General features: G+C 49.4%; 1 protein-coding gene across 1 annotated transcript in view; it reads left to right on the top strand.

Moving 5' to 3' along the window:
* The window catches only part of LHPP (phospholysine phosphohistidine inorganic pyrophosphate phosphatase), a 206,950-nt gene that overhangs the window by 29,927 nt on the left and 149,294 nt on the right, over nt 1-27,729 (top strand). Inside the window, exons 4-6 of the mRNA XM_027855941.1 lie at nt 2,634-2,787; nt 12,957-13,020; nt 14,631-14,723. Coding sequence (XP_027711742.1) covers nt 2,634-2,787; nt 12,957-13,020; nt 14,631-14,723 — 311 coding nt within the window. The remainder of the gene's footprint in view (nt 1-2,633; nt 2,788-12,956; nt 13,021-14,630; nt 14,724-27,729) is intronic.

Genomic DNA, 27,729 nt, shown 5'->3' with positions numbered 1-27,729 from the left:
TTTCCCCAAGTAATTCAGTTTCCAGAATATGAATTCTAGAACCCTAGCTGTACAGCTGGAAGGGAAAACAGACACCATCTAGTCCAAACCGTTCATTTGACGGATCAGGAAACTGAGGCCCAGAGAGGGGACACTACTTGTCTAAGCCACACGCAGGCTCATAGCTGTGGATGAAGAAAGGTCCTCAGAGTCCACCTCTCTGACTTTACAGAAGAAGACACTGAGGTTCTAGATAGCGCCGCCATCGTTGGGTTTTCAAAGAAACTCTTAACTTCCTGGAATTAGCCGGGAGCAAGCCCAGTGACCAGGACATGATATTAGAAGCTGACCGTAGTTTGTTTTTTTAACCACAAACCCAGACTATGCGGAAGTACCTTTGTTCCATGAGCTGAGGGATTTGGGGAAGATTGGGACCATTTATTCTCACCCCTGTTCCCATTGAAAAATGGGACAACTCAGTCATGAGTCAAGAGATTTGGTCAAGTTGATGGGTTGGTCATGCAGAGCTGGGGTATTTTTGGATTCCCAGGCCAGGAATCCTCAAACTCACACACTTTGAGATTTGTAGGGAATCAGGAGATGATTCTTTTTTTTTTCTCACCTTCAATGACTCTGGGAAACTCAGTTTCTCTACCTGTAAAATGGTCTAATAAGACTTGCTCCACTTCCCTCACAGGACTGTCGTGGGGTAGTGGCACCATAAGCCACAGAATGCTATGAAAAAAGTGTTATTTTTATTTAGATTCTTATCTGGCAGTGCCAGCTGTCTGAATGTTCAAAACAGTCCAGAGCACTCTCCTCTCAAGACCTTTTGGGATCTCAGCTCTGTCATCTTATGCCTTAGCTTTGCATCCCAGCTCTGTGTCAACGGAAAATTTTATCAGCACGTCCTCTCTCCAAGTCGCTGATAAAAACATTAAAAAACACAGGGTCAGACACAGATCCCTGGGGTGCTCCATAGAGTGCCTCCTTCCAAATTGACGCAGACCCAGTCGTGGCTTCTCTGGGTTTGCTCATTCACCCAGCTCTGATTCCACTTAATTGTGCCCCTGTCTAGCCTCCGTCTCTTCATCTTTTCCCGAGAGTAGCTTGAGGGCCTTTGTCTAGGGTTTTGCTAAAAGCTTGCCAAACTGTCTTTACAGTGATCCCCTAATATATCAGACGGATAATGTGAAATGAGGTGAACAGAACACGACCCATTCTTGGTGAAGCCAGGCCAGCTCTGTGATGGCTGCTTCCTTCTCTAGGTACTCACTGACCATCCCTTTATTAAGAATGCATTTTAGGCAGGAATCCATGCCAACCTCATTGTCCCGTAGTTTCAGAGGTTTTTTGAGAGTCATCACGATCTTCATCTTCAGGCAGTCCTGGACAGACTGCTTTGGTTCTCTGCCATCTTCCGAAAGGTCCCAACTTCTAGGTTTTTCAGTCCTTTAGAATGTAGTTCAAGGCGAGCCAGGGCAGCTCCCTTACTATCTTATCACTCACCTAGGGCATCAACTTCCTGGCGGCCGTGTTGAGCTGACCTTTTGAAGGCCAAAGATCATTCTACCCAACTTAGAACACTGAAGCTGCGTGGGCGTCTTCTCTCTGCTGGCCGCCATCATTGTCCCAGCCACCTAAGCAGCACTCTCACCCCTCCCTGCTCCCAGCACCTTCCCTCTGGGCTTCCTTCCCATTTGTCCGGTCTATGTCTTGTCTGTGCAAATTTGCTGAGTGTTGTCTCCTCCATTAGAAGGTAAGCCCTTTGAGGGCAGGCACCATGGGTGTACCTTCCTTTGTCTCTCCAGTGCCCGGCACATGCTCAAAAAATGCTTGTTGATTGGTGGATGGCAAGTCGTTTTACTGGTGCTCTTATTTTCACCCAATAAATCTACCCTCCGGAAAGACTCGCCCTCATCCTCATCAGCTTTGCTCCCCAGCCTGAGCGCGTGCTGACCTCTAACATTGTGGATGCTCTTCTTTTAAAAAAATTATTATTTATTTTTAGCATTCTTTTTTTATTTTTACATTTAAAAAAATTTTGCATTCCAAATTTTCTCTCTCCCTCCGGCCCCTCTCCCACCCATTGAGAAGGCAAGCAATGTGCTATTGGATGCTCTTCTTGAAAGGCGCTGTGGCCCAGTGGTTAGAGTGCTGGACTTGGAGGCGCCAGGAGGACCTGGGTCCCACTTCAGACCCTCGCTGAACCTGACCAAACCTCAGTTTGCCCGTGGGTAAAATGGCAGTCATAGTAATACCCTTTGTAATGCAAAGGAGATAATAGCATCCAGTGCTTGGCAAACTTTGAGGGCCTCAGAGCTGTCCGTCCTCAGTATTGCTTCTCGTCATCACAGCCCGTATCGAGTCAGCGAGGGCGTCTCCCTGCTGGGTTAGTGCCTGGGCCTCGTGTGAGCTGTTGGGCACTGGCCGTTGGGAGTCACTGTCTGGATTCGAGTCCTCAGAAGGGCAGCCCCCTGCCATATGCCAGAGGCAGACTTCTGTCTGTCTGTCTGTCTGTCTTGTCTGTGATTTGGCTTTGCTTTTCTGATGGTGTCGGAGGGCCCTGAGAAGAGAAGGGGCCGCAGTAGAAGCTGCAGTGGGTCAGGCCCAGCCACTTCTTCTCCAGACCAGTGCCTCTTCTCTGTTTCCAGATGTCCTCCCTGAATTCAATGAGATGGACACCTCAAATCCAAACTGCGTTGTCATTGCGGATTCAGGGGACAGCTTTTCTTACCAAAATGTGAACAAGGCCTTCCGAGTTCTCGTCAGCCTGGAAAATCCTGTGCTCATATCCCTGGGAGAAGGGTAAGTGGACTCAAGGGGTTTCGGAGAGTTATTAATGAGAGGGAGCAAAGAGGCCTCCGAGCTGGGAAGAGCCAGGTTCAGATCTAACTTCTGAACCAAGCTGGTTGTGTGGCCCACGTCAGATCCCTTAACCTCTGTGTTCTCTGTGGACTGCTCATGGAAGAGGGGATGCTGACCTTCGGAGTTTGCTCACCTGGGTGTTCCCTCTGCCGTTTTAATCTCAGGTCCAGTCCCCATCCTTGTAAATGTGTGATCTCCTCTTTCTTTTATTTGTGGCCTGGAGCAGCCCCTGGGGGTTTAGAAGAGGGAGGGAGAAGGGAAGACAGAGAAACAGAGAGAGAGAGACAGAGACAGAGAAAGAGAGAGAGAAAAGAAGAGGAGCAGGAAAAGGAAGGAGAGAGAAAGAGAGGAGAGAGAGACAAAGACAATTTTTTTCTTGCCCTTTTTCAGTTATGTTCTGAAACAAGAACGCTGCCCCCACCCCCCATCCAAGTCCCTCAACCTGAGGAACAGACCCCAGGCCAGCAGCAGGGCTTCATTTCCCTTCCATTTAAAGGAAGGTAGAGCAAGAAGATGGGCCTTCAGGTCTGGAGGAGAAGTCTTGGGCTCCGTGGGGAGCAGCCCTCTCTCTATCGGGCTTTTTTAATTGAAGGTGTTTTGCAGTCCATGTTAGCAGTTTTTAAAAGGTGGAATTGAATCATGAGTGTGGAAAGTCCCTCTATGCATGCAGATTGGCCACTCATCTGCCCCACCCCGATGGTCTTGGAGAGTTACCTGGAGTCCTGACGTTAATGGACTCGCCCAGGGTCATGCAGCTAGTTAGTGTCAGCTTCGGAGGCTGGACTCTACTCCACCTCCAAGGCCAGCCTTCTTACCCCTCTGCCAATCTTCCACTCAGCGTGGGCATACCAACTCTGGTTGGTTAAAATTTTTGTTCTCTAAATTACTGTATTATTTCATTGATTGTTTTATTACACTTCTTGAGAATCTGTCCCATTCTGATGCCTCATTCTGACCCGGGGATGTGGGCGATGGGTGTTTTTGCCTTTCTTTGTAGCTCCAGATCTTAGCATTGAGTCTGGTACCTAATAAAGGCTTAATAAATGCTTGTTGACTGACCCACTGACTGACTGCCCCAACCTGGAAAGGCCTTGAGTGTGAGTTTGATGACTGACCGTAGAGTTTTCTTGTTGAAGGATCAACCTTAGCCCTGGAGGAGCTGGCCCCAGCTTAGGAATTTCCTGGTTTTAGCAATTCTGGAAAACCACTATCGAGTCATTGGGGAGGGAGTGGGGATTGTGGGGATCGTCAGTGGAGGGGGAATCATGGATCCATGGAGTACTGAGCGGCAGAAGCTGAGGGTTGCCAGGGACCTCAGAGGTGACCTGAAGTTCCTCCTAGAATCCGACCTAGGGCACCCGGCTTCTTCTTGTATACCCTCCGTGACACGGAGCTCATTACCAGGCAGCCTGTTCCATGCTTCTAGACTTCAGGCAGTCCATTGGGCTGAGGCTGACCTCCTTGGAGCTCCCACCCACAGGCCTTTCATCTGCTTGGTAGGAAATGTGATCAGAGTTTAACCTTGGAAGGGAGAATGCCTGTCTGTCTGTCTGCCTGTCTGCCGGTCCATCCACTTGTCTCTGCCTTAAGCAGCACCACATGGCTAAGTCATTTTTCATTGAAAGTGTCTTCTCCTCAAATATAGAAAGTCTTTAATGGCGTGACTCCTAATCCTTAGTGGTAAGAAGCCTGATGGGATGATGAGCGCCACCTTGGGCGTCTGGAGAGCCAGATTCCAGTCTGGCTCACAGCCTTCTTAGCTGTGGGCAAAATGATAGAATGATAATAGAATGTTAAATATTAGAATAGAACATTAAATAACAGAATTATTATAATAGTAATAATAACAATAATACCAGATGATCGATGACAGCAAGCGTCTATAAAGTGCTTGAAGGTTTTTAAGGCATTTTACAGGTTTTCTTGCTTGATCATTCTGAGCCTCAGTTTCCTCATTTGTAAAATCCTCAGACAGCGCAGGAGTGTGAGGAGCATGCTTAAGAAACCTTTAGACTACAGAAATGGGCGTCTCAGCGCTCTCTTCTGTAATTTGAGCACAGCCTCAAGTGAAACAGAGTCATCCTGTCTTTTGTGCTTTATGTGTGTTCTATTTGACATCAGCTTCTGTCTCCTCATTACATCAGAAAGTCAGGTTAGAGTAAAGAATCTCTGAGGGTTCATCTGTTTCTGCATCCCTTAGCATTGGGAGGCGGTGTTCATGAGGGGCTGGTCCTGAGGTCAGGAAGACCTGAGTCCTAATACTGCCTCAGACACTAGCTGTGTGACCCACGGCAAGTCAATCTCTACTTGCCTCAGTTTCCTCATCTGTAAAATGGGGATCATAATAGCTCCCTGCCTCCCAGGGTTGTTGTGAGGATTCAATGAGATAATATTTGTAAAGCACTTTGCAAACATTTGTTTTTATTATTATTATTATTATTTTTATGATTACCATTGCTGATAGCTTATCACCTTTTGGGGGGTTAAATATTGATTGGAAATATCCCTTGCCCCCTGGGTGCTCAAAACTAGGGAAGGGAAGCTGATACAGACAATATAGGGGCATGGGGTGGGGTAGTTAGAAACCTTGTGCCCTGCCCACAGTCACTCAGTCCCTGCCCATGTGGCTGCCCAGGCCAGCCAGGCCACCTGCCCTCCCACATCCACAGCTCCCAGGCTCTTTGGAGCGAATGCCTCCTGGAGAGGGAGTGATTTACATTTAGCATCTGTTTGGGGCTGAGAGGGAGAATTGGCTTTGTAATTTCCTCTGTCACGCCACTGTCAGAAAATTAAGCTGTTTACGCCATAGACCATAGAAGGTTAATGGCTGTTTTGGGAGAGGTCAAGTGGTCATTTTAGAGAGAGGCCGTGCTGTATAATCGGAAACGGCAGCAGAATAAAGCATAAAATCGCATCTGACTGCTCCCAGCCCCCTTGGCAGCCATGTATGGACAGGCAGACACAGATAGACGGACAGATGGATAGGTGGACAGACAGTTAAGAGGATGGATGGACGGGCAGATAGACAGACAGACAGGCAGATGGACAGAGAGGTGGACAGACAAGTGGATGAGTAGGCAGACAGGCTGACAGAGGGACAGGACCACTTAGCTGCTTCTCTCCAAAAGGTTGTTCATCTGAATTCTTTTTCTGATGAGAAAAGATAAAGCCGCTCAGTGGGCTTCTGAGCCTCGGGAGCCCGGCCTGGTCAAAAAATGAAAGGAAGTACTTTTATTTACTTTGTATTGGGAAATGTGTTCAGTGTACACTTGGCCTCAAGACAGTTTCATTTTTCTGAATTACTCTGAATTAAAATCAAGAGAAATCCCAGCAGAGGAAAAACCAACAACAATAACCCAGCAGGTTCCGGTTTTCACGGGGAGGACGATGGGGAAGGGGGAGCTTGATTCGGCTTTTACTCCCCAGCATAGCCAGGCCACCCACCCCCAAGTCCTGGTCCTAAGGGTGCTGAGGCATGGCGGATAAAGTGATTCATTTGGAATTGAGGAAGGGATTTCACTTTTTCCTCTCTGAGGCTGGAGATTCTGTCTCTGAGCTTTGGAAGCAGCCACAGTGCGAGATTCTTGTGTGCTCGGGGGCTGAGGAGGGCGCAGTCCTGGACTTCCTGGCTGGGTGGAAAGCCTTTGCTCAGAGCAGGCAGGGCCACCAGAGGTGGGCCTCGGGGACCCACAGGGTGGGGGAGTGGGGGCCCTCTCCCCACCACTCCTGAAAGCAGTGTTCATCCAGCCCCTGCTTGTAGGCCTCATTAGGGGACCCCACAATGCCCCAAGGCAGCCCACCCCACTTGGGCACCATTTTTGTTGTAGGAAATTTTCCCTTCTCCCGAGCTGAACAGTGGGTCTCTGCAGCTTCCCTCAAGGCTGTGAGATCTACCCTCTGGGGCCAGGCTGAACACGGCTAATCCCTTTCCCACTTTGCAGCCTTTCAAATACTTGTTGGCAGCCATCCTACCTCCCCCTCCCCCGTAAAGCCCTACACAAGCTGCCTGTCTTCCGGCCCTTCTACACTCTCGGATCCAGCCAGACTGTCTTCTCTTCCTTCATAACATGTCACATCCCATTGCCAGGTTTTTGCCCTGGCTGTTCCCCACGCCTGGAATGCATTCCCTACTTACCTTCACCTCGCAGAGTCCCTGTCTTCTTTAAGACACGGCTTGGGTTCCACCTTCGTCTGCACAAAGCTTTTCCTGATCCCCCTTCTGCCGGTCTGCCTCCCCAGACTACCCTGTATCTCACAGCGTTGTGTGGATTTTAATTGATTCTTTCTGTATTTCTGTTGCAGATATTTTTATGTATTTGGTGCATAGTAGGTGCTTCGTAAGTGCTTATTGACTGACTGACATAGTAGGTGTCTAATAAATATTGCTCGATTGATGAAATCTCCCAGGTTCCGCTAGCAGATCCTTCCCCACCCCAGCAGCCCATCTTTGGAGGTGCCAGCTTGTCGATGCCCTGCCTTCCTGCCAGTCGGGTCACATGAGGACAGGAAGCTTGGCCTGAGTCCCAGCTGCTGGGATGACTGAAGTAGGTTTCTTAGGCGTGGTTGTTTCTCAGGCAGCTGGGATCTCACATGCAGAGAGCGGGGTTCCTTGTCTCATCCCCTGGAGCACGAATGGTTAACTTCCATCATTGGGGTAGGGATTGCAACTGATGACTACACCTCCTATTGAGATTGCTTCTGGAGTCTAAAACTGTTCAGTTTAACTGTACAAACAGCTGCTGTGTGTAGAGCCCTGGGGGGAAGATTAAGAGTATATTTAAAACGTCGCCCCTGCCCTCATGGAACTTACAGTCGGTAAAGCCATGAGAAATAGCAGCCTGTTTTTCTAGCATGTCTGGGTCTGCAGTGCCCACACCCCCTTTGCTTGTCCACCCTCTCGCCTTGCCCAGCCCTGACCTGGCTCACTCTCCCCATCTGCCTTCTCTCTTCTTCCTCCGTGAGAGCTGCTGGATACTCGGAGGAGAGCAGAGCACACCTCTCATTAGATCTCCCCCCCAGCTTCGGTCCACCTTCACCAGGGTCTATGGGACATTGCCCTCTGGTTGACCTGGAGACATCTCAAGCTCTGCTTGTCCAACATCGCCCTCATTAATTTCCCGCCCAAACCTTCACATCTTCCAGGCTTTCCTATTTCTCCCGAAGGAGCCACTGTCGGTCCGGCCTTCCAGGCTTATCACTTCGGCATTACGCTGGATGTCTGACTTTCCCTCGCCCACATCTGTGGAGATCTGTGGTCCGTTGCTGTCATACACAACATCCCTCCCTCTGACCCCTTCTCTCCACTCTCTGCTCCCTCTTGGTTCAGCTTATCCCCAGCCTGAAACGTCTCCCACTACAGCCCATCCTCCACACAGCTGACAGGAATCTTCACTAAGTGGAGATCTAACCGAGGACTCTCCTAACTGTGGACAACTCCAGGGGCTTCCTGTTTCCTCTAGGACTAATTAGGAATTCCTTTGCTTCAGTCTGGAAGCCCTTTGCCCCAACCCACCTTTCCAGGCCTATTGGACCTAACAGGCCTCCTGCACTCTCACTTAGGACCCTCTACTCTTTCTTCTCTTTCATGGAATCCCTCATTTCCTTTAAGACACCTCTCAGGCAGCAGCTTTCCAAGATTCTCCCCAGCTGCTAGTGCCCTCCCTCCCACATGACCTTGTTTTTTAAGCACAATTTTGTATATATTTGTATTTATTTTTAATAATTTGTATATTTTTGTAATTTATACAATATATTTATACATTTTATATAAATCCACAATATATTCATATAATATATAAATTTATATAATATATTTTTTATGATTTATGTATTTGTATTTATTCATATAACACTTAAGTTGCAGATGTACCTGTTGTGTCCCTTGTTAGAATGGAAACTCCTTAGAGTAGGAATTGTCTCCCTCTTTTTATCTATGTCCCCCAGTGCCTAGCACAATACTAAGGACATCATAAATGATTGACTGATTGTTTGAGATGAGGCAGAAAAATCTACCCTCCCAAGGAAGTCTGTTTCCCTTTGGATAGTCCTAGTTCCTTAAATCAAGCTGAAATCTTCCACTCTGCATTTTCTATTTTTTGGGGCCAAGCAGAAGAAGGCTACTCAACTAACAATCAATAAACATTTATAAGTGCCTACTGTGTGCCAGGCATTGTGCTAAGTGCTGGAGATACAAAGGAGACAAAAGACATTTCCTGGAGCTCACAGTCTGATACGGAGACAACACGCAAATCAATACATACAAAGCAAGCTCTTTACAGGACAAATAAAGAAATAGTTAACAGAGGGAAGGCACAGGAATTAAGAGGGGCTGGGCAAGACATCCTGTAGAAAGGGCGATGTTAGCTGGGGAGGTCAGGAGGCAGAGATGAGAAGGAAGAGCATTCCAGGCATGGGGCCAGCCAGGGAAAGTGCCTGCGGCTGAAAGATGGAGGGTCTTGTTTGTGTGACAGCCAGGTGGCCGGTGTCACTGGACTGAGGAGTGTCAGGGAGTAAGGTGTGAGAAGAGTGAAAAGGTTGGGCCGTGTAGGAAGTGCTTGAATACCAAACAGATAATTTTATATTTGATCCTGGAGGTAATAGGGAGCCACTGGTGTTTACTGAGTAGAGGGGGGTGGTGACATGGTCAGACCTGTTCTAGGAAAATCTCTTTAGTGGCTGAATGGAGGATGAATTAAAGTGAGGAGAAACTTGAGGCAGGCAGACCCACCTGCAGCGATTGTAGCAGTCCAGGTGTGAGATGATGGCGGCCTGCACCAGGGTTGGGGGCAGTGTCAGAGGAAAGAAGGGGGCACACTGGAGAGGCACTATGCAGGTGAAATCTATGAGAGTTGTTGTAGAGGTGAAATTGACAAGAGATGGCAGAGGTGAAATCTACAAGAGGTGCTACAGAGGTGAAATCTATGAGAGATACTGCAAAGGTGAAATTGACAAGAGATGCTCCAGAGGTGAAATTGACAAAAGATGTTACAGAGGTGAAGTTGACAGACCTTGGCACCATATTGGATTTGGGGAGGTGGGAGATAATGAGGCGTCCGGATGACTCCTAAGGTATGAGCCTGAGGGACTGTGAGGATGGTGTTGCCCTCCACAGTAATATGGAAGGTAGGAGGTGGGGAGAGTTTAGGGGAAAAGAGAATGAATTCAGCTTTGGACGTGTTGAATTTAAGGTATCTGTGGGATATCTAGTGGGAGATGTCTGAAAGGCAGCTAGAGATGTGAGATTGGAAGTCAGCTGAGAGAGTGTAACTGGAGAGGTAGATTCATCAGCATGGAGATGGAAACGAAATGAACTAAATCCATGGGAGCTGATGAGATCACCAACTGAAGTAGCGTAGAGGGAGAAGAGGGCCCAGGACAGAGCACTGGGGGTTACCTATGTTTAGAGGGTGTGGTCTAGAGGAGGATCCAACAAGGAGACAGAGAAGGAGTGGTCCAAGAAGGAGGAAGAGAGTCTTCCACATCATACTCCTTTAGATGTTTCAAGATGGGATCATTGTAACTCCCCTCTCCCCCTTTCCTTCTGTAGGCTAAACATCCTTAGGTCCTTCAGCTGATCTCCCTTGGCACATGTGGTCTTTAGTGCATTTACCATCCCAGTTGCAGCCCCTTTGATTCCTCGACCCCTTGGGAATGTCCCATTGGAAAGGGGGTAGTTCTTTAGTCGATGACCAGCCTGTGATACTGTAAGCATTATCATCCCCACTTTTCACATGAAGAGACTCAGACTCAGGGAGGGTAGATTCCTTCCTCTTGGTTACCCAGCTAGTGAGTGGTAGACTCGGGTCTTTGGACTCACAGCCTCACAGTGCTGTCCACTCTCCAGCATGGCTACTCAAGTTTTCTTGGTAGAGGGGAGCAGCCACTCTCAGTTGGGTTGCTTTTAGTTATGCGGGAAAATAATTCCTGGGTGAGTGGGTCTAGACCAGCCCTTTAAATAAACAGGCAGACCTGATCAACCTCAATAGATAGGAATGAGACTAGCATTCTGTTCTCGCCCGGTTCAACTTGTCTATCACTCGCCCTATTGAGAAGCCTAGTCTCCACATACATATTTATTACTGTCCTTTAAAATTCAAAGGCCACCGGAAGATGTTTATTGATGTGACTGATCTTCTAGTGACTTTAATAATACTGAAAGTCAGCCCTCCCTCCTCTTGTTTATACCTCCAAATTCCAACTTCTCTTGCCCCTCTGGCAACACAGTAGGGGAAGTTACTTTTCCCAGCCTCAGTGTTTAGGTGGTTTCACACACAGTTTTCATTCTCCTGAGAAGCTGTCACTTTTATGATTTGTGGCCCCCTCAACTCACTGGGAGAATATTGGTTTTGAAAAGTGTGATTTTGGTAGCTGGGAGCAGCTTGGGGTCACTGCAAATGCTCAGTTTTGTCTTGGGCTCCTGCTGTCCGGCTCGAGGCCTGGCTTGTGGTCCCCCATCCTTGATGTACAGGCCGAGGTTCTAACTCAACTGGATGCCACTTAGGTGCGTAGCCCCATCTGGGCATCAGACACCCTTGATCTGCTGAACTTGCCCCTTACGGATAGCAAAGCCCATCTCTTTTGAGTGACCCACAAGTCTTGTGGAAGAGGCTCCACAGTGGGCAGGGCCAGATGTAGAAATGTCGGTCGACTTGAAGTGAATTGAGCTCAGGATCCCTTTGTGCCTTGAGCTTGCATAAGCTGTGGATGCCTTACGCTGGCTTGCTAGGTGATGGACAGTGACCCCCTCGCCTGGGCAGGTGGCTCACCTTCTCCGCTGGCAGTTCTGGGGAGGTCAGCCTAGCAGAAGCAGAATTAATGAGCACGTCTTAAAAGAAGGCTCTTAAGAACCTGGCGTGTCACCTTCTCAAGTGAGTTAGGGGGAAAGAAATAAGTTGTCTCCCTATAAAAACAACTGGTGCCCAAGAATCTTGGGCCATGGTTTGACCTCTGGCTAATAGGAAATGTGCCGGGTTGCTGTGGAACTAATGGAGTTTTCTTTCTCAAGCAGCTATTAGGGGTTAATTATTAGCAATTAGGGGCGAGCCACAGAAGCTTTGAACCTACTGTCCTTTCCCAGAAGTCTTAATCGTCCTCTCCCACTGTATTAGCAACTGGAAACCATCTGCCTGCTTTGATCTCCCGGTTAATCATTGAGGTGTCTACACGGGGCTCCCTCTGGGGGGCTGACTTCACTGACGACTCCCCCCTGGGCGGTGGGTCTGTCACAAACAGAGCGAGGGCCTCACTCCTTTCAGAGATTTTACGGAACAGGGCGCTTCTGTCAAATAGCGACCCTTTGTTTTTCCCTTTTCCACATCCCGTTCATGGGGACCCTTTCCCCTTGACAAACAGCCACCTGAACCCAAAGCCTTTGTTGCCTGTTACTGCCCACACAGGGAGAGGGCATCACACCATAGCAGAACCAGAAGGGACCTTGGCAATCACTGAGTCCAAACAGGAGAAAATGAGGTCCAGAGAGAGGACAGGGCTTGTCCCAGGTCGCTTCACAAGTTATTGGTAGAGCTTTCCTGGCTCCCTCCAGGTCAGGGCTTCTTGCCCTGAACCTCAGGTCTTCCCAGCCCCCGAGGGCTGGGGATCAAACCGGGGCCTAGGAAAATGTAGTGACCTGTTCCTGGCGACCCCTAGCATAAGGTCATCCAGTCCAGTCCTCACGGGCAGCAGACGGCAGAGCTGGGTTTGTATTCATGTTCAGTAGCCCTGGCTTTGCGGTCAGAGGACCTGGCTTCGAATCTTGCCTCTGATGCCAGCCGCCAGCATGACTTTGGGTAAATCCTGGGTCTGCCGGGGCCTCAGCTTCTTCATCAGTCAAATGAGTCAGTTGGACTAGATTCCCTCTGAGCTCCCCTCCAGCTTTAGGCCTGCAATCCCACACTCTGGGGGGCCTATATGAAGGGCCCCCAAAACATTGAGTGAGTGAGGAGTAGAGACCCCTTGGCTGAACCCTGCAGACTTTTGCTAGATTCTTTGACAGGCCTGAGGGGCTGGTAAAATGCCGGAAAGACAGACGGTCCCATTTCTCTGGAGAGGGGCCGGGGGTCCGCCGCCGCAGTGCCAGCTGTTCTTACCAGCGTTGTTGCTTTGGTTTCCAGACGCTACTACAAAGAGAGCGACGGCCTGATGCTCGATGTCGGCCCGTACGTGAAGGCCCTGGAGGTAGGAAAGACTCCCGCTGTGTCTGTGCTTCCTCTTGGCTTATGGATTAACGTCCACCCTCATCCTCATCCGCGCAGCAGCAAGAGTAATAATAATAATGATGATGATGATAAATACTAACACTGAAAGCCTGCAGAGTGCTTTGCTGTTATTATCTTATTTGATCCTCATGACAACCCTGCGAGGTGGGTGCTGTTATTATCCCCATTTTATAGGCAAGGAAACTGAGGCAGACAGAGATGGAGTGATTTGCCCCGGGAGGTATACCTAGGGTGATATTTGAACTCGGGTCTTCCCTCTCTGCCTGCTGTGTGGCTGCCTCTAATAATAAAGCAATTTGTGTCCACAAATTGCTTTACGTGCATAAGCTCATTTAATCCAAAGAGCTTCCCCGTGAGGTAAGCTGAGTAAGTATGATTGTGCCCATTTTACAGGAAGAGAAATTGAGGTCCTGAAATACACCCAAGATCACACAGCAAGTGAGTGGCTGAGTTGGGAACTGCCATCTTGTGATGTAGGAGGTGCTGGTGTGAGACGGAGCAAGGCTCTGGCTCTCTCTGTGTCTTTGTCTCTCTGTGTCTCTCTGTGTCTCTGTCTCTGTCTCTGTATCTCTGTCTCTCTCTGTATTTCTGTCTCTCTCAGTCTCTATCTGTGTCTTTGTCTCTCTTCTCTGTCTCTGTCTCTTTTTCTCTCTGTCTCCCTCTGTCTCTCTGTCTGTGTTTCTGTGTCTCTGTCTCTCTGTCTCAGTCTCTCTCTGTCTCTGTCTCTCTGTGTCTCTGTCTCTCTTCTCTGTCTCTGTCTCTGTCTCTCTCTGTGTCTCTGTGTCTCTGTCTCTTCTCTGGTTCTCTCTTTTCTCTGTCTCTCTCTGTCTCTGTGTCTGTCTCTCTGTGTTTCTGTGTCTGTCTCTCTGTGTCTCTGTCTCTCTCTTTTCTCTGTCTCTCTCTGTGTCTTTGTCTTTGTATCTGTCTCTGTCTCTCTGTCTCTGTGTTTCTGTGTCTCTGTCTCTCTTCTCTGTCTCTCTCTCAGTCTCTCTGTGTCTCTGTCTCTGTCTCAGTCTCTCTGTCTCTGTCTCTCTCTGTGTCTCTGTCTCTCTTCTCTGTCTCTGTGTCTCTCTGTGTTTCTGTCTCTGTCTCTCTGTGTCTCTGTTTCTCTGTCTCTGTGTGTTTCTGTCTTTGTCTTTCTCTGTCTCTGTCTCTTTCTGTGTCTCTGTCTCTCTCTTCTCTGTCTCTGTCTCTGTCTCTCTCTTCTCTGTCTCTCTCTGTGTCTCTGTCTCTCTCTGTGTCTCTGTCTCTCCTCTGTCTCTGTGTCTCTGTCTCTCTCTTTTCTGTCTCTCTCTGTGTCTTTGTCTCTGTGTCTCTCTGCGTTTGTGTCTCTGCCTCTTTGTGTCTCTGTCTTTCTCTTTTCTCTGTCTGTGTCTGTGTCTCTGTCTCTCTCCTGTCACCATCATCCACATCAGCCCTGTAATGCCCTGTGCTGGTGTGGTTCCTCATCCAGGATCATGGGTAGGTGGGACTGGTCTTCCCAGATCCGATGTTGTTGGCCCTCTTGGCTTCAGGCTGGAGCCCTCCTCATCCTCCACAGCCTCACCTGTTAATCTGTTTCCTTCCCAGTACGCCTGTGATATCCGAGCTGAAGTGGTGGGAAAACCAGCCCCCGAGTTCTTCCAGGCGGCCTTAAGGGAAATGGGCCTGGAGGCTCACGAGGTGAGTTGTACCAGAGGAGCTGCCACAGCCAGGCTGGGAGGCACCCAGCGCCATTTTGTCTCCCTTACTCTCCTTCCTGGCCTTCCCTGCCCTTCGATGCCTTCTTCCTGCCATTCTGGCCCCCGGCCATCACACCACTCAGTGCCGCAGCTCTGAAATCAAGCCAGCTGTATTTCGACGGGTAGATCTTGGGAAGTTCAGTCGTGTGGAGCCAGGCAGGGTCGTGGAGTGACCGTTCTTGTGAACACGCTGAAGAGACGTAGGCCATGGTAGAATTCTGTGGGTTCAGGGCTGGCTGAGCAAGCACCCCCAAAGCACGGCACTCATGAGCAGAATCGTCTGGTAGCGCATCCCCGCACCTGCTGCCGGGCAGTGTCTTAGTGGCTTACCCGGGGGCATAGATGTCACACTCCTCCCAGACCTTGGAGGGAGCACCCGCTGACTTTGAGTGATCTAGTCAGGCCCCCCAGGCATTCATGTCCATCCGGTGCCTGCTAGGCTTCAGGTACTGGCCGTGGTCCTGAGGCTATAAATACAAAAAGGAGACAGGCTCTGTCCTCCAAGCACCTACAGTCTAGCAGTGGGAGATCATCGTACAGGGTGGGAGAGTGCCAGATATGTACACAGTAACTTCTTGGGGGGCCATGAGAAAGGAAATTTTGTTATTGCCTGGCGAGACAGAGAGAGGCAGCCAAGGAGAGGATGAGGGAACAGAGAGTAGGAGGGAGCTCGGCACCGAGAGAGACAGAGACAGAGAGATAGACAGAGACAAAGAGACAGAGAGAGAGACAGAGAGAATGGGGTTCCCAGAGGGCATTCCACAAAGGAAGAGGGGAGTATCCTGGGGATGTGGGAAGGATGGCTGATGGACAGCAGTGAGACCCGGGGGAGAGCTGAGCAGCAGGGGAGCTTTGGCCCAGAGTGGTCACACTCTTTGACGCAGCAATGATGATACTGATCTGATTATCGATCCCTGAACAAGAGGTGGCAAAATCTTGATGCGTTAGAAAAATGGGCCAAGTGTCAGAAGTGAAAAAGGGCCAAATGTAAAGTTCTTTGCTCCTTTCTCTCTTCCCCCCCTTCCCTCCTTTCTTGCTTTCTCCTTTCCCTGTGTGCAGAGGGCTGTGCTAGGCCCTTGTGGGTGTCCCCACTTTGGGATCCACGTAGGTAGAGAGCCCTGCCTTGGTTCCCACACTGGTCTTAGAACATCAGGATTGGTTCTGACCCCTTGATTCCACAGCATCAAATTAAGAAGGAGAGCCCCAAGGGCAGGCCTGAAGGCAGAGGGCAGGGGTGGGGATGGGGTCAGCCTTTTAGATAATCCAGGGAGACTGGAATTGGGGGGCAGCAGGAGGAAGAGGGGGTTGTAGCTTCCTAAACTATGGCAAAGTCAACCCTTTAGTCTGTGCAGAATTGTGCTCCATTCTTGCAACTTAGAATTTCTCCCTCAGCATATACCCCTGTGATCCTGTGTGCTTGTGTGCCCTTTCTGGGCACTGTCCGCCTGTCCGCCTGTCTGTCTGTCTGCCTATCTGTTTTTCTGTCTCCACTGGCCCTCTCTATTTCTCACAAATTCTCCTTCTTACTTTTCCTTCTCATTGTGATGTCCATGCTGGTGACAGGAGATTGAGTCCCCCCCCCAAGTCAGCATTCTCCTCTCCCCCACCCCCTTCTCAGGTGCTCCATAATGGGCTCTTCCAGCATGTGGGGAGATTTAAAAATCAGTAATTTCCCAATTAGGCTGTTTCCAATGCACTGGTATGTGAGGGAGGTGATGATTTTGTGTTTGTATTTTTCTTTCTAATGACAATCTTTGTGGTGAGCTCTTTCCCGGCTGTCATGCCAGGCTGTGGTGAACCTTAAATTTTTCAAGCTGCTGTAATCAATAAAGTTATCACGAGTCATTTCCCTTGATATCTGCTCCTACCCGAGACCCTGCCTTGCATCCTCTTGCCGAGGTGTTTCCAGCCAGCTCTTAGAATAGACAGAGCTCCCTCAAATCCAGTTTTCATTTTAACCTTTCCTTAGTGGCATAGAAATAACAGATTGCTGGTATTCCTTTAATAGATTAGAAATTCAAACCTCTTCGAGGTAACCAGGCTCTTCATAGGCTTCAGTAATGAGACAAAGAATAACCCTCCTTAAAGGTTACCTGAGTCCTAAAGGCTCTTGGTTCAGCTTTCCAGCCCTGGGAGCATCTATGACTATTGTAAAACTAAAATAAAGTTTGGATCTTGGCAATTTGTATGATCATAAAAAATATTCTATCTGTAGCAAATTATTCTGCTTCAATTGACAATGCTCCCATGCGTGACCCTCGTTAGTTAATCCAAGGGCAGATTCTTAATCCCAATGCCTCCAGAGGAGGAAGGGGGAAGGCGCTCATTAATTTCCTCATTAGGCACAGCTTAGACTCTGCACAGTGTTCCAGGCTCGGGGAGCTGCCAGATCTGGTAGGGGTGCCGAGGCACGCACACAGATAGCCCGGCCCACGGTAGGTAGCGTAGACAAAGATCCCCAAGGTCCCTCCCAGTTTTAAATCCTGTGATTGAGTGTCATGAGATCAGATGAGGGAGAAGTGGCCAAGGGGCCCGGGCTTGCAGGGGAACGAGCCCGGATGTTGTTCAGTCGGGCCGACTCTCTGAGACCCATTTGGGGGGATTTTCTTGGAAGAGATGCTGGAGGGATTTGCCATTTCCTTCTGCAGCTCATTTTATAGATGAGGAAACTGAGGCAAGCAGGGTTAAGTGATTTGCCCAGAGTCATGCAGCTAGGGGTGTCTGAGGCCAGATTTGAAATCAGGTCATTGAAATCAGGACTCCAGGCCTGGCTCTCTATGCACTGTGGCGCCACCTAGCTGCCAATGTGGTGCCTGCAAGTCATTTTTGAGGAAATTCCTTTATTTCCTCTTGGAATGTCTGTCTGTCTGTCCGTCTGTCTGTCTGTCTCTGTCTCTATCCCAGTGCCCCCCTCCCTCGTACTCTGTTTGTTCTCTCGTTTTCTCCTTGGCTGTCTCTGTGTCTCTCTGTCTCTCTCCTCTCTCCCTCTCTCCTCTCTCTCTCTCTTCTTTCTCTCTCTCCTCTCTCCCTGTCTCTCTCCTTTCTGTCTCTCTCTCTTCTTTCTCTCTCTCCCTCTCCCTCTCCCTTCCTCTCTCTCTCCCTCCTTTTCTCTCTTTCCCTCTCTCTCTCCCTCTCTCTCTCTCTTTCTCCCCTTCTCTCTCCCTCTCTCTCTCCCTTTCCCTCCCTCTCTCTCTCCCTCTCCCTCCCTCCATCCCTCTCTCTCTCTCTCTTTCTCTCTCTCTCTCTCTCTCTGTGCCGTGCTCCCTCGTACTCTCTGTCTGTTTCCTTTTCCTCTCCCTGTCTTGCCAGGCAATAATGAGCCCTGATTTTCACCGTGCATTTAAAGAGAACCTGCCTTTATGGGACACACGAAGGATTCACATAAATTCCATGGACACAAGGGTCTTGAGACTCTTCAGCTTGTGCGGTTTTCCTGAGGCATATCCAGGGGGTTGGTGCTCACGCTCTTTTCTCCTACTGTGCTTTCTCCGTTAAGATGGCGCTTCTATCAGTGGCCCCAGAAGGCTTTCCTCCCTTCATGCGCTCACCTGTGGAGGGGGCCCACGAGTTCTCTGCAGTCCTTGGGTGTAAAGGGAGATTCAGGGAAGAACGATTTAGTCTGAGATAGATTTCGGAGAGCAGCTGTGGAATTTCCTTGCCTGGAAATTTGGGGAACAGACGGGCATCACTGCAGTTCTGGGGCATTCCTGGCGTGGGCCTCCTAGAGCCTCGTGGCCGCAAGGGGTCTTGGGCCTCCTGGGAAATTCACATTTCATCTGGATTTTCCTTATTTTAGAAGGTATTTCTTATTTTCTGTGCACGTTAGAAAGGAGGCATGGCCAAGGGAACAGAAAGCCAGCCTTAGAGCCAGGAGCTGGGTTCAAATACTTTTCCTTAGACTGGATATACCTCACCTCACAAGAAGTTGCCAACCTGCATAGGTGGAGGGAGTTCCCTCCTTTGGGAATCACTTATTACAGTGAAACTGGCCTAGGTGCAGTCCTCTGTTCTAGGATTTCTTTTCTTGCTGCAGGCTCAATTACATGTGTGTTCAAACGCACATTGGTGCTTGCCCTAGGGGCCTGGATCCTCAGGTTCATCAGCTGAGCGCCTGAGTACAAAAGGGTGAAGATACTTTAGGGGGGTGCCTTTCTCCTTATACCTTGCAGCTGGTCTTGGACAGTTGAATATTCTCTCCCGGTCATTTTTCATTTTCTAATACAAGGGGGTCTGGACCCCCCTCAATGGTCTAGGGAACTCCCAGAAGAGGACAGTTGCCTCTCTGATGCATGTCAGCCCCTCATCTCTCACTGATAGCTACCTGGGGGCATGGAGAGTCAAGTGACCTGTCCAGGGGCATGAGGCTGGTATGGTCAGAGGCTCTGACTCTGAGGCTGGTGTCTCATCCATGCTGCCACACTGCCTCTCATTGGTGATGGAAGGGCGTGTTTAACCCTGACCTGACACTTCTTCCAGGCCAAGCATCATTTAAAAAGATGATTATAGAAATGAAAACGGAGACTTCCCTCGGGGAGGCTGTGATTGGCAGGCGAGGGTTGCGTGACTGCCTGGTCTGGGCTTCGAGCTGGTTTCTTGCCTTTCATTTCCTGGCCCAAATCCTGGCCTTGAGAATGAATGCATGAACGTCCACGTGCCCTGCCATTTGTGTACAGCGGGCGCCCATGCAGCAGAGCTCTTAATTCTTGTTTTCAGCGGGTGGGTGACCTTTGAGTTTTATGTGTCTGTCTCCCTTCTTGCCATATTGCAGTCAGAAAAGAAGTTAAACCTGGGTTTGACAGGTAGGGTTTTTTATTTCCCTTGACAGCCCACCTCTTGACCTCTATCTTCTTGCCAATGATTTTTTAAATCCTAAATGATTTGGGAATAATTGCTCCTCCGTTAGTGATTATCGTCCTTCACTGATAGTAAATCTGTGAAGCCCCGGGGGGCCAGACTCCATTTTGGTATGCGTATACCACAAGCTGATGCTGACAGGCATCACTGATCATGTGCGGCCACACTTCCCTGCTGCCTGTCCCCCCACCAGAGGATTCGTCCAGGAGATGTAAAACATGCAGGGGAGCACACTCCTGGGCTAATAGGCCCCTTTGTTCGCAGCCTGGACACCGTTGCCTCATTTAGAAGGACTGCCTGCCCTCTCCCTCCTTCCTGGGCTTCTGTGTTTTATTCCAACCCACCGAGGCTGGCACAGCGGATGCTCAGGCCGCTGAGAGCTTAAATCAGCCCATTGGAGGCTGTGCGCTCTCATTTGACCCTTACTCACCATCCCTGTGAGAGAAATAGGGTGACTGATGTTCTTCTCAATTTTTAAGGATGAGGAAATGGAGGTGTGGAGAGGGGAGATGGCTTTCCTGGTGCAGCCCAGCTGTGAACACCTGGTCTGCATGAAATAAATTCATGTATCCTTGCCACGACACCAAAGTAGGATGGCTGTTCTTTGCCATCAACGAGTCAGTCAGTGAGCAGGCATTTATTAAATGCTTACTGTGTGCCAAGCCCTATTATAAGGCCCTGGGGGTATGAGAAAAGCCAAAGACTGTCCCAGCTCCCAGGAAGCTCACAGGCTCACACAAGGGAGACGACATGCAGACAGACATGTCAACGTGCAGGACAAATTGGACATAACGTCGGAGGGATCCACAAACATTCCAGGGGATTGGGAAAGGCTGCTGGTAGGAAGGACGTTGTAGCTGGGACTTCCTCCTCCTCACCCTCTGTAAAACTGACTCACCTGACTTCCCCGGGGAAAAGCCAGTGGGAATTATGGAAAGGCTGAATTGCAGAAGTCTTTGTTTTTTAAGAAATTCTGTTTTTAGCCTCTGTCCTGGAGGATTTCTTGTGCAGAATTTGAATCAGAAAGGGATCCTCCAGGTGCTCCTGTGAGTGGATAACCCCAGGCTGCCAGCCTTAGGCCCTGGGGGGTGCCAGGCTTCTTCCTGAGAGCCCCAGCCTGACACTGTGGGAGACCCTGACCTGCAGCTGGGTGGATGGACGGCCCGTGGAGCAGCCAGGCCACCGGAACCCCGACTCTGAACGGATACTTCAGGCTGCCAGTATGCCAGGCCCACACTTGAGTAGAGAGAGGAAAGCTGGCCGGGCAGGATTTGGGAAACAGCACTGTCGCCATTGGTGGGCGGCTCTTCGGTACCAGATCCCATCTTTGGAACCCCAACTTTGAGCCAGGGAAGGCGTCTGCTAGCAATTACAGAATGCCTTCACGATGTGGGGGTATCTCCAGAGGGCAGAAGTCGGCTGCTGTCTACTTCCAGCTGGGATTTGCACTCAGAAAGAGAAATAAGATCCATCCTTCAGAAGAGGTGTGGCGAATGAGTAAATAAATGAATGAAAAGCATTTATTAAGTGCTTATTGTGTGCCAAGTGGACCTAGGAAAAGAAAACAATCCTTGTTTTTAAGGGACTCAGTCTTTGGAGAAAACAGCTCATCTCGGAGATGCTGCGTCCTGAGGGTGCAGCGGTGGGGCTGATGGCACGGTCCAACAGGCCTGAGGTTGCATGTAGGTGTCTTGGGGTGGAGCAGCCCAGCACCATTGGCAAGGGGCTGGTGGGTCTCAGGGTCAGAATGGCAGGAAGATTTGGAGTCCTTTATGGCAAGTGTGGAAATGGGGAGTTGGTGTCTGGGCAGGAGGAGAAAAGAGGAAGATGGCGTTGTCAGGAGGGCTGGGAGGCAGGAAGCGCCTCCCCGCTTGGGCACTGGTTTGTCTGAGGGCCCCCGGGTACCCCCAGGGAGGTGTGGCGGTCAGGGAGGAGCAGTGAGAATGAAGGATCACAGCTGTCTACACTGGCCCCCGGCAATGGTCAGAGGTCACAGTTAGTCTGGGGAGAAGTGGGTGTGAATCACCCAGGATGGGTTGCGATGGGCACCTGTGGAGGGAGTGCTCCCAGCATCACAGAACCACGGGCTTCAGAGACCCAGAGGGAGGGGCCTCGCCTCAGGCCACGCAGGAAGTAGGTGGCAAAGTCTGCATGTGAACCCAGGCCCTCTGATTCCAGTTTGGCACTCTTTCTTTCTCCATCCCTTGTACCCCTCTCCAGTTACTATGTCAGTCACGTTAAGTAGCGATTCCCAGACTCTTGGAGGTCAACTGGGGCAGCCCCCTCCTGATGCCAGCAGCCCTTCTAAAACTTCCTGACGAATGGCCTTGTGGCCACTCAGTGACGGGGAGCTCACTCCTTTACATGCCGTGCCGCCGTCGGGCAGCTGTGGCTGTCAGAGCTTCTCGCTCTTTGGCGCTTCGGTGGGCCTCCTGCCAACTTGCCCAGTTCCCTGTGACCACCCAGAACCAGGCTCTCTCCCCTGCGCCCTTCGTGGAGCCCTGTTGTGTCCTCTGGCTTCCTGACCTGTTCTTCCAAGCCTCCTCCCTGTTCTGGTCACCTTCCCTGCGTCTGTCAGCACGCCCCTGGAAGGGCCCCCAGAGCCACACGTAGCCCCGTAAGACACGGATGGACAGAGGGACCTCCGGTGAGCCGAAAGCTTCGATTAGCGCAGCCCTGGCTCCCCTTCACCTCATCCCACCGTTGGCTGGCATGGCGCATGAAGAGCCAGATGCCCAGTCCCCGCCCCAAACTGGTGTCAAGCAGGGTCCCTCTCCCCCATGCTTAAGTCATTGATTTTACATTATGTTAATCCCTGTCAAAGTTTCTCTGCCTGGTTTCAGCCCTTTGTTCCAGCTTGACAAGGGTCGGGGATTAGTTTTGTTCCATGGCCACATTTGGGAAGCTGGCGGGCCTTCGTGGTCGATAAGTGCATTGAAGACACCAGACTGGCTGCGGGGCCTTCCACGTGTCCCTGGAGACATCCCCCTCAGGGATGCTCGTGCCCAACCACATTGTTCTGGGAGCCAGGAGAATCCATTTAGCTGTTAGGCCCATCTCTTCGTCCTGTTTCCGGATTCAGATGGCACCAGCTCACCAAAGCTGTCCCCAGAGCCCCGGTCAGAGGCCATTCGGAAATCTAGTGACCTTGTCATGGAGGACAAGAGGTCAGTTCGCCCTGACTTCTTAGAAAGAGCCCGCACAGAAGTGAGCAGAACCAGGAGAACATTGTACACAGTAACAGCAACATTGTGCAATGACCAATTCTGATAGACTTAGCTCTTCTGAGTAATGCAAGGATCTGAGACAACTCCAAAAGACTCATGACAGAGAAAGAACCGGGGCGTCTGAATGTAGATCAAAGCAGACTGTTTTCTCTTTCATCTGTTGTTTTTCGTTTTTTCTTTCTCATGGTTTTTCCCTTTTGTTCTGATTCTTCTTTCACGACATGACTAATGTGGAAATATATTTAATACGATTGCACATGTATAGCCTCTATTAGATTGCATGTTGTCTTAGTGGGGGGAAATTTAGAACTCAAAAATCTTATAAAAGCGAATGTTGAAAACTAAAAATAAAAAAAGAAAGAAAGAAAAATAAAGAGCCCACCCAGGCTCACCAAGTACCCCCACGCCCCTTCCTTAGTCATTCAGCCTAGACCTTGGCTGGAAAGTCAGAGTTCAGCTTTTCGTGCTGTTCTTTCTAGAATCTATCAAAGGTGATCTGATTTAAGGACGGACAGTGATTATTTGTATTTAGCGTATGGATTACTTCCACACACGCGTCCTTCTACAAGGCGGGAAGGAAACAAGCGTTTAATAAGCACATACGGTGTGCCATGTGGGCAGCTATGTGGTGCAGTGGATAGAGCGCTGGGCCTGGAGTCAGGAAAACCTGAGTTCAAATCCAGCCACGGACATGTACTAGCTGTGGGACCCTGGGCAAATCATTTCACCCTGTTTGCCTCAGTTTCCTCATCTGTAAAATGAGCAGGAGAAGCAAATAGCAAACCCTCCATTATCTCTGCCAAGAAACCCCCAAATAGAGTCACAAAGAGTCGGACACAGCTGAAATGATTCAACAAATGTGCCGGGCGCTGTGCTAGGCTCTTTACGAGTATTTTGTCATCTGATCCTCACAACAGCCCTGGGAGGGAGGTGCTATGGGAGGCAGACAGAGCTTAAGTGACTTGCCCAGGGTCACACAGCTATGTCTGGAGTCTGAATTTGGACTAGTCGCTTTGTGCACTCTGGCGCCCCCTAGCGGCCTCAGAAGGCTTAAACATGTAATGTTAATCATGGTTATTCCATGATTACCTCTCGTACCTCCGAACTCCCTTTTTACTTCTTTGTAGCTCTGATTATACTGATCTCCCTCTGCTGTTATGCAGAGGTGGGTAGACAGGTGGGTGGCACAGTGGATAGGGCATTAGACTTGGGGTGAGGGAGACGCGAGTTCAAATACTGCTTGAGACACTTACTAGCTGTGTGACCCTGGGCAAGTCACATAACCTTTCTCAGCCTCAATTTCTTCATCTGTACAATGGGGGCAATAGCAGCTCCTACCTCACAGGGATGTCGTGAGGATCAAGTCAGAATATTTGCCAAGTGCTTTGCAGCCCTTGAAGCTCTATAGAAATGTTTGTCATTGGTCTCAGACTTCATGCCCTTATAGAGAAGGGAGGCCCCCTTATTTATTCTTGTCATCTTTCTAGTTCCTAGAAGAGAGCCGTGCACACAGCATTTTTCCCAGTAAACTTTTATTTAGTAACTTACTCAGTGAACTCCTTTTTTCTCCCCCATAAATTGTGCCAAAAATAAACTGAGGCTGTAACGCCACCCAACATGGCTGTGTCTCAGCAAAGGAGGTCTTCCTATGCGTGAAAAACATTTCATTGGAGCCGTGATCCCGTCAATTCCAACCCCCCCCCCCCCCCCGGCCCCGGTGACAGCAGCTTTTCCCCACTTAGTAGTATTTTATTTTTTCCAGTTACACGTAAAGTAGTTTTCAGCATTCACTTTTATAAGTCGATGGCCTTTTTCTAAGTGACCCCACCCCTCCCTTCCTTGCAACAGAGAACAGCTAAACAAATGAATTGTGACACTGACCTGACTGTATCCCCCATTCTGCACCCATAGGCCTCCACCTTCTCCATTATCTCACTGACGCAGTTTTAGTTCTCAGGAATTATGGTGTTTGTTCCATGAAACTCGGCCACGTGGCATCATTGGAAGAATCTTGCTATTAAAGAAGACGAGTCTTTGTTTCAGGGAGAAACTTAGAGATATTGACAGCTCTGCACAATTTCCTAAATGCTGTCCACCCTGCTTGCTTCTTCCTGTTCAAGTCTGGGCCCAGTTAATTGTCCATCCTCCCTGTTCGTCCAATTCAATTGAGTTGAGCGAGTGTTTATTAAGTGCCTACTATGTGCCCGTGTTAGCTAGTCTCCTGGGATACAAAGACAGAATGCAAAACTAATTGCTTCCCTCAGGGAGCTTCCGTTCTCCTGGGGGTATAGCATGTAAAATTATCGAGGAGGAAGAGAGCAGGAACAGCTAGGGCAATGGAAAGACACATGAGGCTTTGAAAAAAGTAGAGGCGAGGAGGGTGGGCATACCAGGCATGGGGCACAGCCTGGGCAAAGGAAAAGAGGCAAGGGATGGACCTCTGAGTTCAGAAAACAGCAAGTAAGCCAGGTTGGCCGGGTTGTACAGTGCATGAAGGAGAATATCGAAGGGCTTAAATGCTGCATGGAGTGGCTTGTGTCTCATTCTAGAGGCAGCAGGGAGCCGTTGAACATCCTTGAGAGAGGAAGGCCTAGTCAGACCTGTGCTTTAGGGTAAGCTGTTGAGTGGAGGATGGATTAAAGAAGGTAGAAATTTGAAACAGGGAGACCAGTTAGATGATTTCAGTTATCACGGTGAGAGGGGATGAGGTCTTGAGAAGTCCTTGGGGTGCAGAGCAAAGGGGATGGAAGGAGAGATGCTGTGGAGGTTGGGGGAGTGAGGAGGAGTCAGTTCTGGCTCTGAGATGAGGAACCCAGGTGATCGGAAGGAGGGTGGACGAGAGGCAGGGGTAGGCTGAGGGATGCGTTCAATTTGAGGAGCCTATGGGACATTGAGTTGGAGAAGGTCAGTGGGAAGTTGGTGACAAAGCTCCTGAGATCTGGTGACTGTAGCTTTGGGAGTTGTCTCTTTTTAAAAAAATTTTATTTATTTTTTAGTATTTTTTAATAATTTATTTTTACTTTTCAACAATCATTTCCATAAGCTTTTGAGTTTTAAATTTTCTCCAACTCCCTCTCCAAGACAGCATAGAATCTAATATAGGCTCTACACGTACATTCCTATTAAACATACTTTCACATTAGTGATGTTGTAAGGAAGAATTAGAACCAATAGGAGGAACCACCAGAAAGAGGAAACAAAACAAAACAGAAGAAAAAAAAAGAGCAAATAGTCTGCTTCGATTTGCATTCAAACTCCATAGTTCTTTCTTTGGATGTGGATAGCATTTTCCATCACGAGACTTTTGGAGCTATCTTAGGTCCTTGCGTTGCTGAGAAGGGCTAAGTCTATCAAAGTCAGTCATTGCACAAAGTGGCTGTTACTGTGTACAACGTTCTCTTGGTTCTGCTCACTTCACTCAGCATCAGCCCATACAAATCTTTCTAGGTTTTTCTGAAATCTGCCTGCTCATCTTTTTTTTTTTTTTTTTTTTTTTTGGTGAGGCAATCGGGTTTAAGTGACTTGCCCAGGGTCACACAGCTAGTAAGTGTCAAGTGTTTGGTCTGAGGCCAGATTTGAACTCAGGTCCTCCTGACTTCAGGGCCAGTGCTCTATCCACTGTGCCACCTAGCTGCTCCCTGCTCATCATTTCTTATAGCACAATAGTATTCCATTACATTCATATACCACAACTTGTTCAGCCATTCCCCAGTGGATGGGCATCCTCTCAATTTCCAATTCTTTGCCACCACAAAAAGAGCTGCTATAAATATTTTTGTTCATGTGGGTCCTTTTCCCATTTGTATGATCTCTCTGGGATATAGCCCTAGAAGTGCTATTGCTGGGTCAAAGGGTATGCACATTTTTATAGCCCTTTGGGTGTAGTGCCAAATTGCTCTCCAAAATGGTTGGATCATTTCACAGGGAGTTGTTTTTTAGAAACAATCACTGAACCACGAGAGCCGATGCAGTCACTGTGTGAGTGCAGAGAGGGCGAGAAGAGGGCCTGGTTCAGAGCCTCGGGAGACTCCAGGCAGTAGAGGGCAAGACTTAGATAAGGGTATGGAAAGGGGGATCAATGTGGGGGAGCTGGCCAGAGGGAGGGGAGCCTCAGCAGAGGAAAGCCCAGAGTGGAGGGATGCATTTCACTGCAGAGAGGTCAGGAAGGATGAGAAGCTGGCCAAGGCCAATGAGTTTAGCAATCACTGGCAACCTTGGAGAAAGCAACTTGAAGTGAGTGATGGGGTCAGAAGTCAGACTTTCACATTGGTGAGGAGGTGAGAAATGAGAGCTAGTGAATTCAGACAGCCTTTGCAGGGCTTGGGAGGAGAGACAGAGGGTGGTCGCTTATGGAGGTGGTGGAGTCAAGAGAAGGCTTGTAGGGGAAAGAAGGCCTGTGTGTACAGGTAATGAGGAAGAGGCCGGGGAGACTGAAGGTTAGACAGGAGGGACACGATTAAAGGGCCATGTGCCCACAGCATAGAGAAGGGAATAGGATCAAGGGCAAAGGAGAAAGGTTGTTGACCTTGGCTGGGGAACAAAGGAGGAGAGAGTGGGAGATCATGCAGAAGGGTCCAAGATATATGGCCTAATGGACCAGCTCTACGGAGCTGTCCGTCCTCCAGCATATTGTAGTCTGAGGAGTCAGCATTCTTTTTAAATGTTTTATTGATTTTTCACACAACACCCATAGACCCTTCTCTTGTGACAGAGCAGTTCAGTAAAGCAAAACAGACTGACCCATTGATCATGTCCAGTAACTTGGGCCTCCTTCTGCATCTGTGGCTGCCCCTGTTTTACTGAGAGGAGGGAGGCAGCTGCCTCCTCCTGAGCTCAGATTGGTCAGTGGTTTGAGATGAGTTCAGT

The sequence above is a fragment of the Vombatus ursinus genome, unplaced genomic scaffold (assembly GCF_900497805.2).
Source record: "Vombatus ursinus unplaced genomic scaffold, bare-nosed wombat genome assembly UNPS02011353.1, whole genome shotgun sequence".
In the NCBI taxonomy this organism is placed as follows: Eukaryota; Metazoa; Chordata; class Mammalia; order Diprotodontia; family Vombatidae; genus Vombatus; species Vombatus ursinus.
Note: the sequence above shows the minus strand (reverse complement) of the source record. Positions and strands in the feature narration are given on the sequence as shown.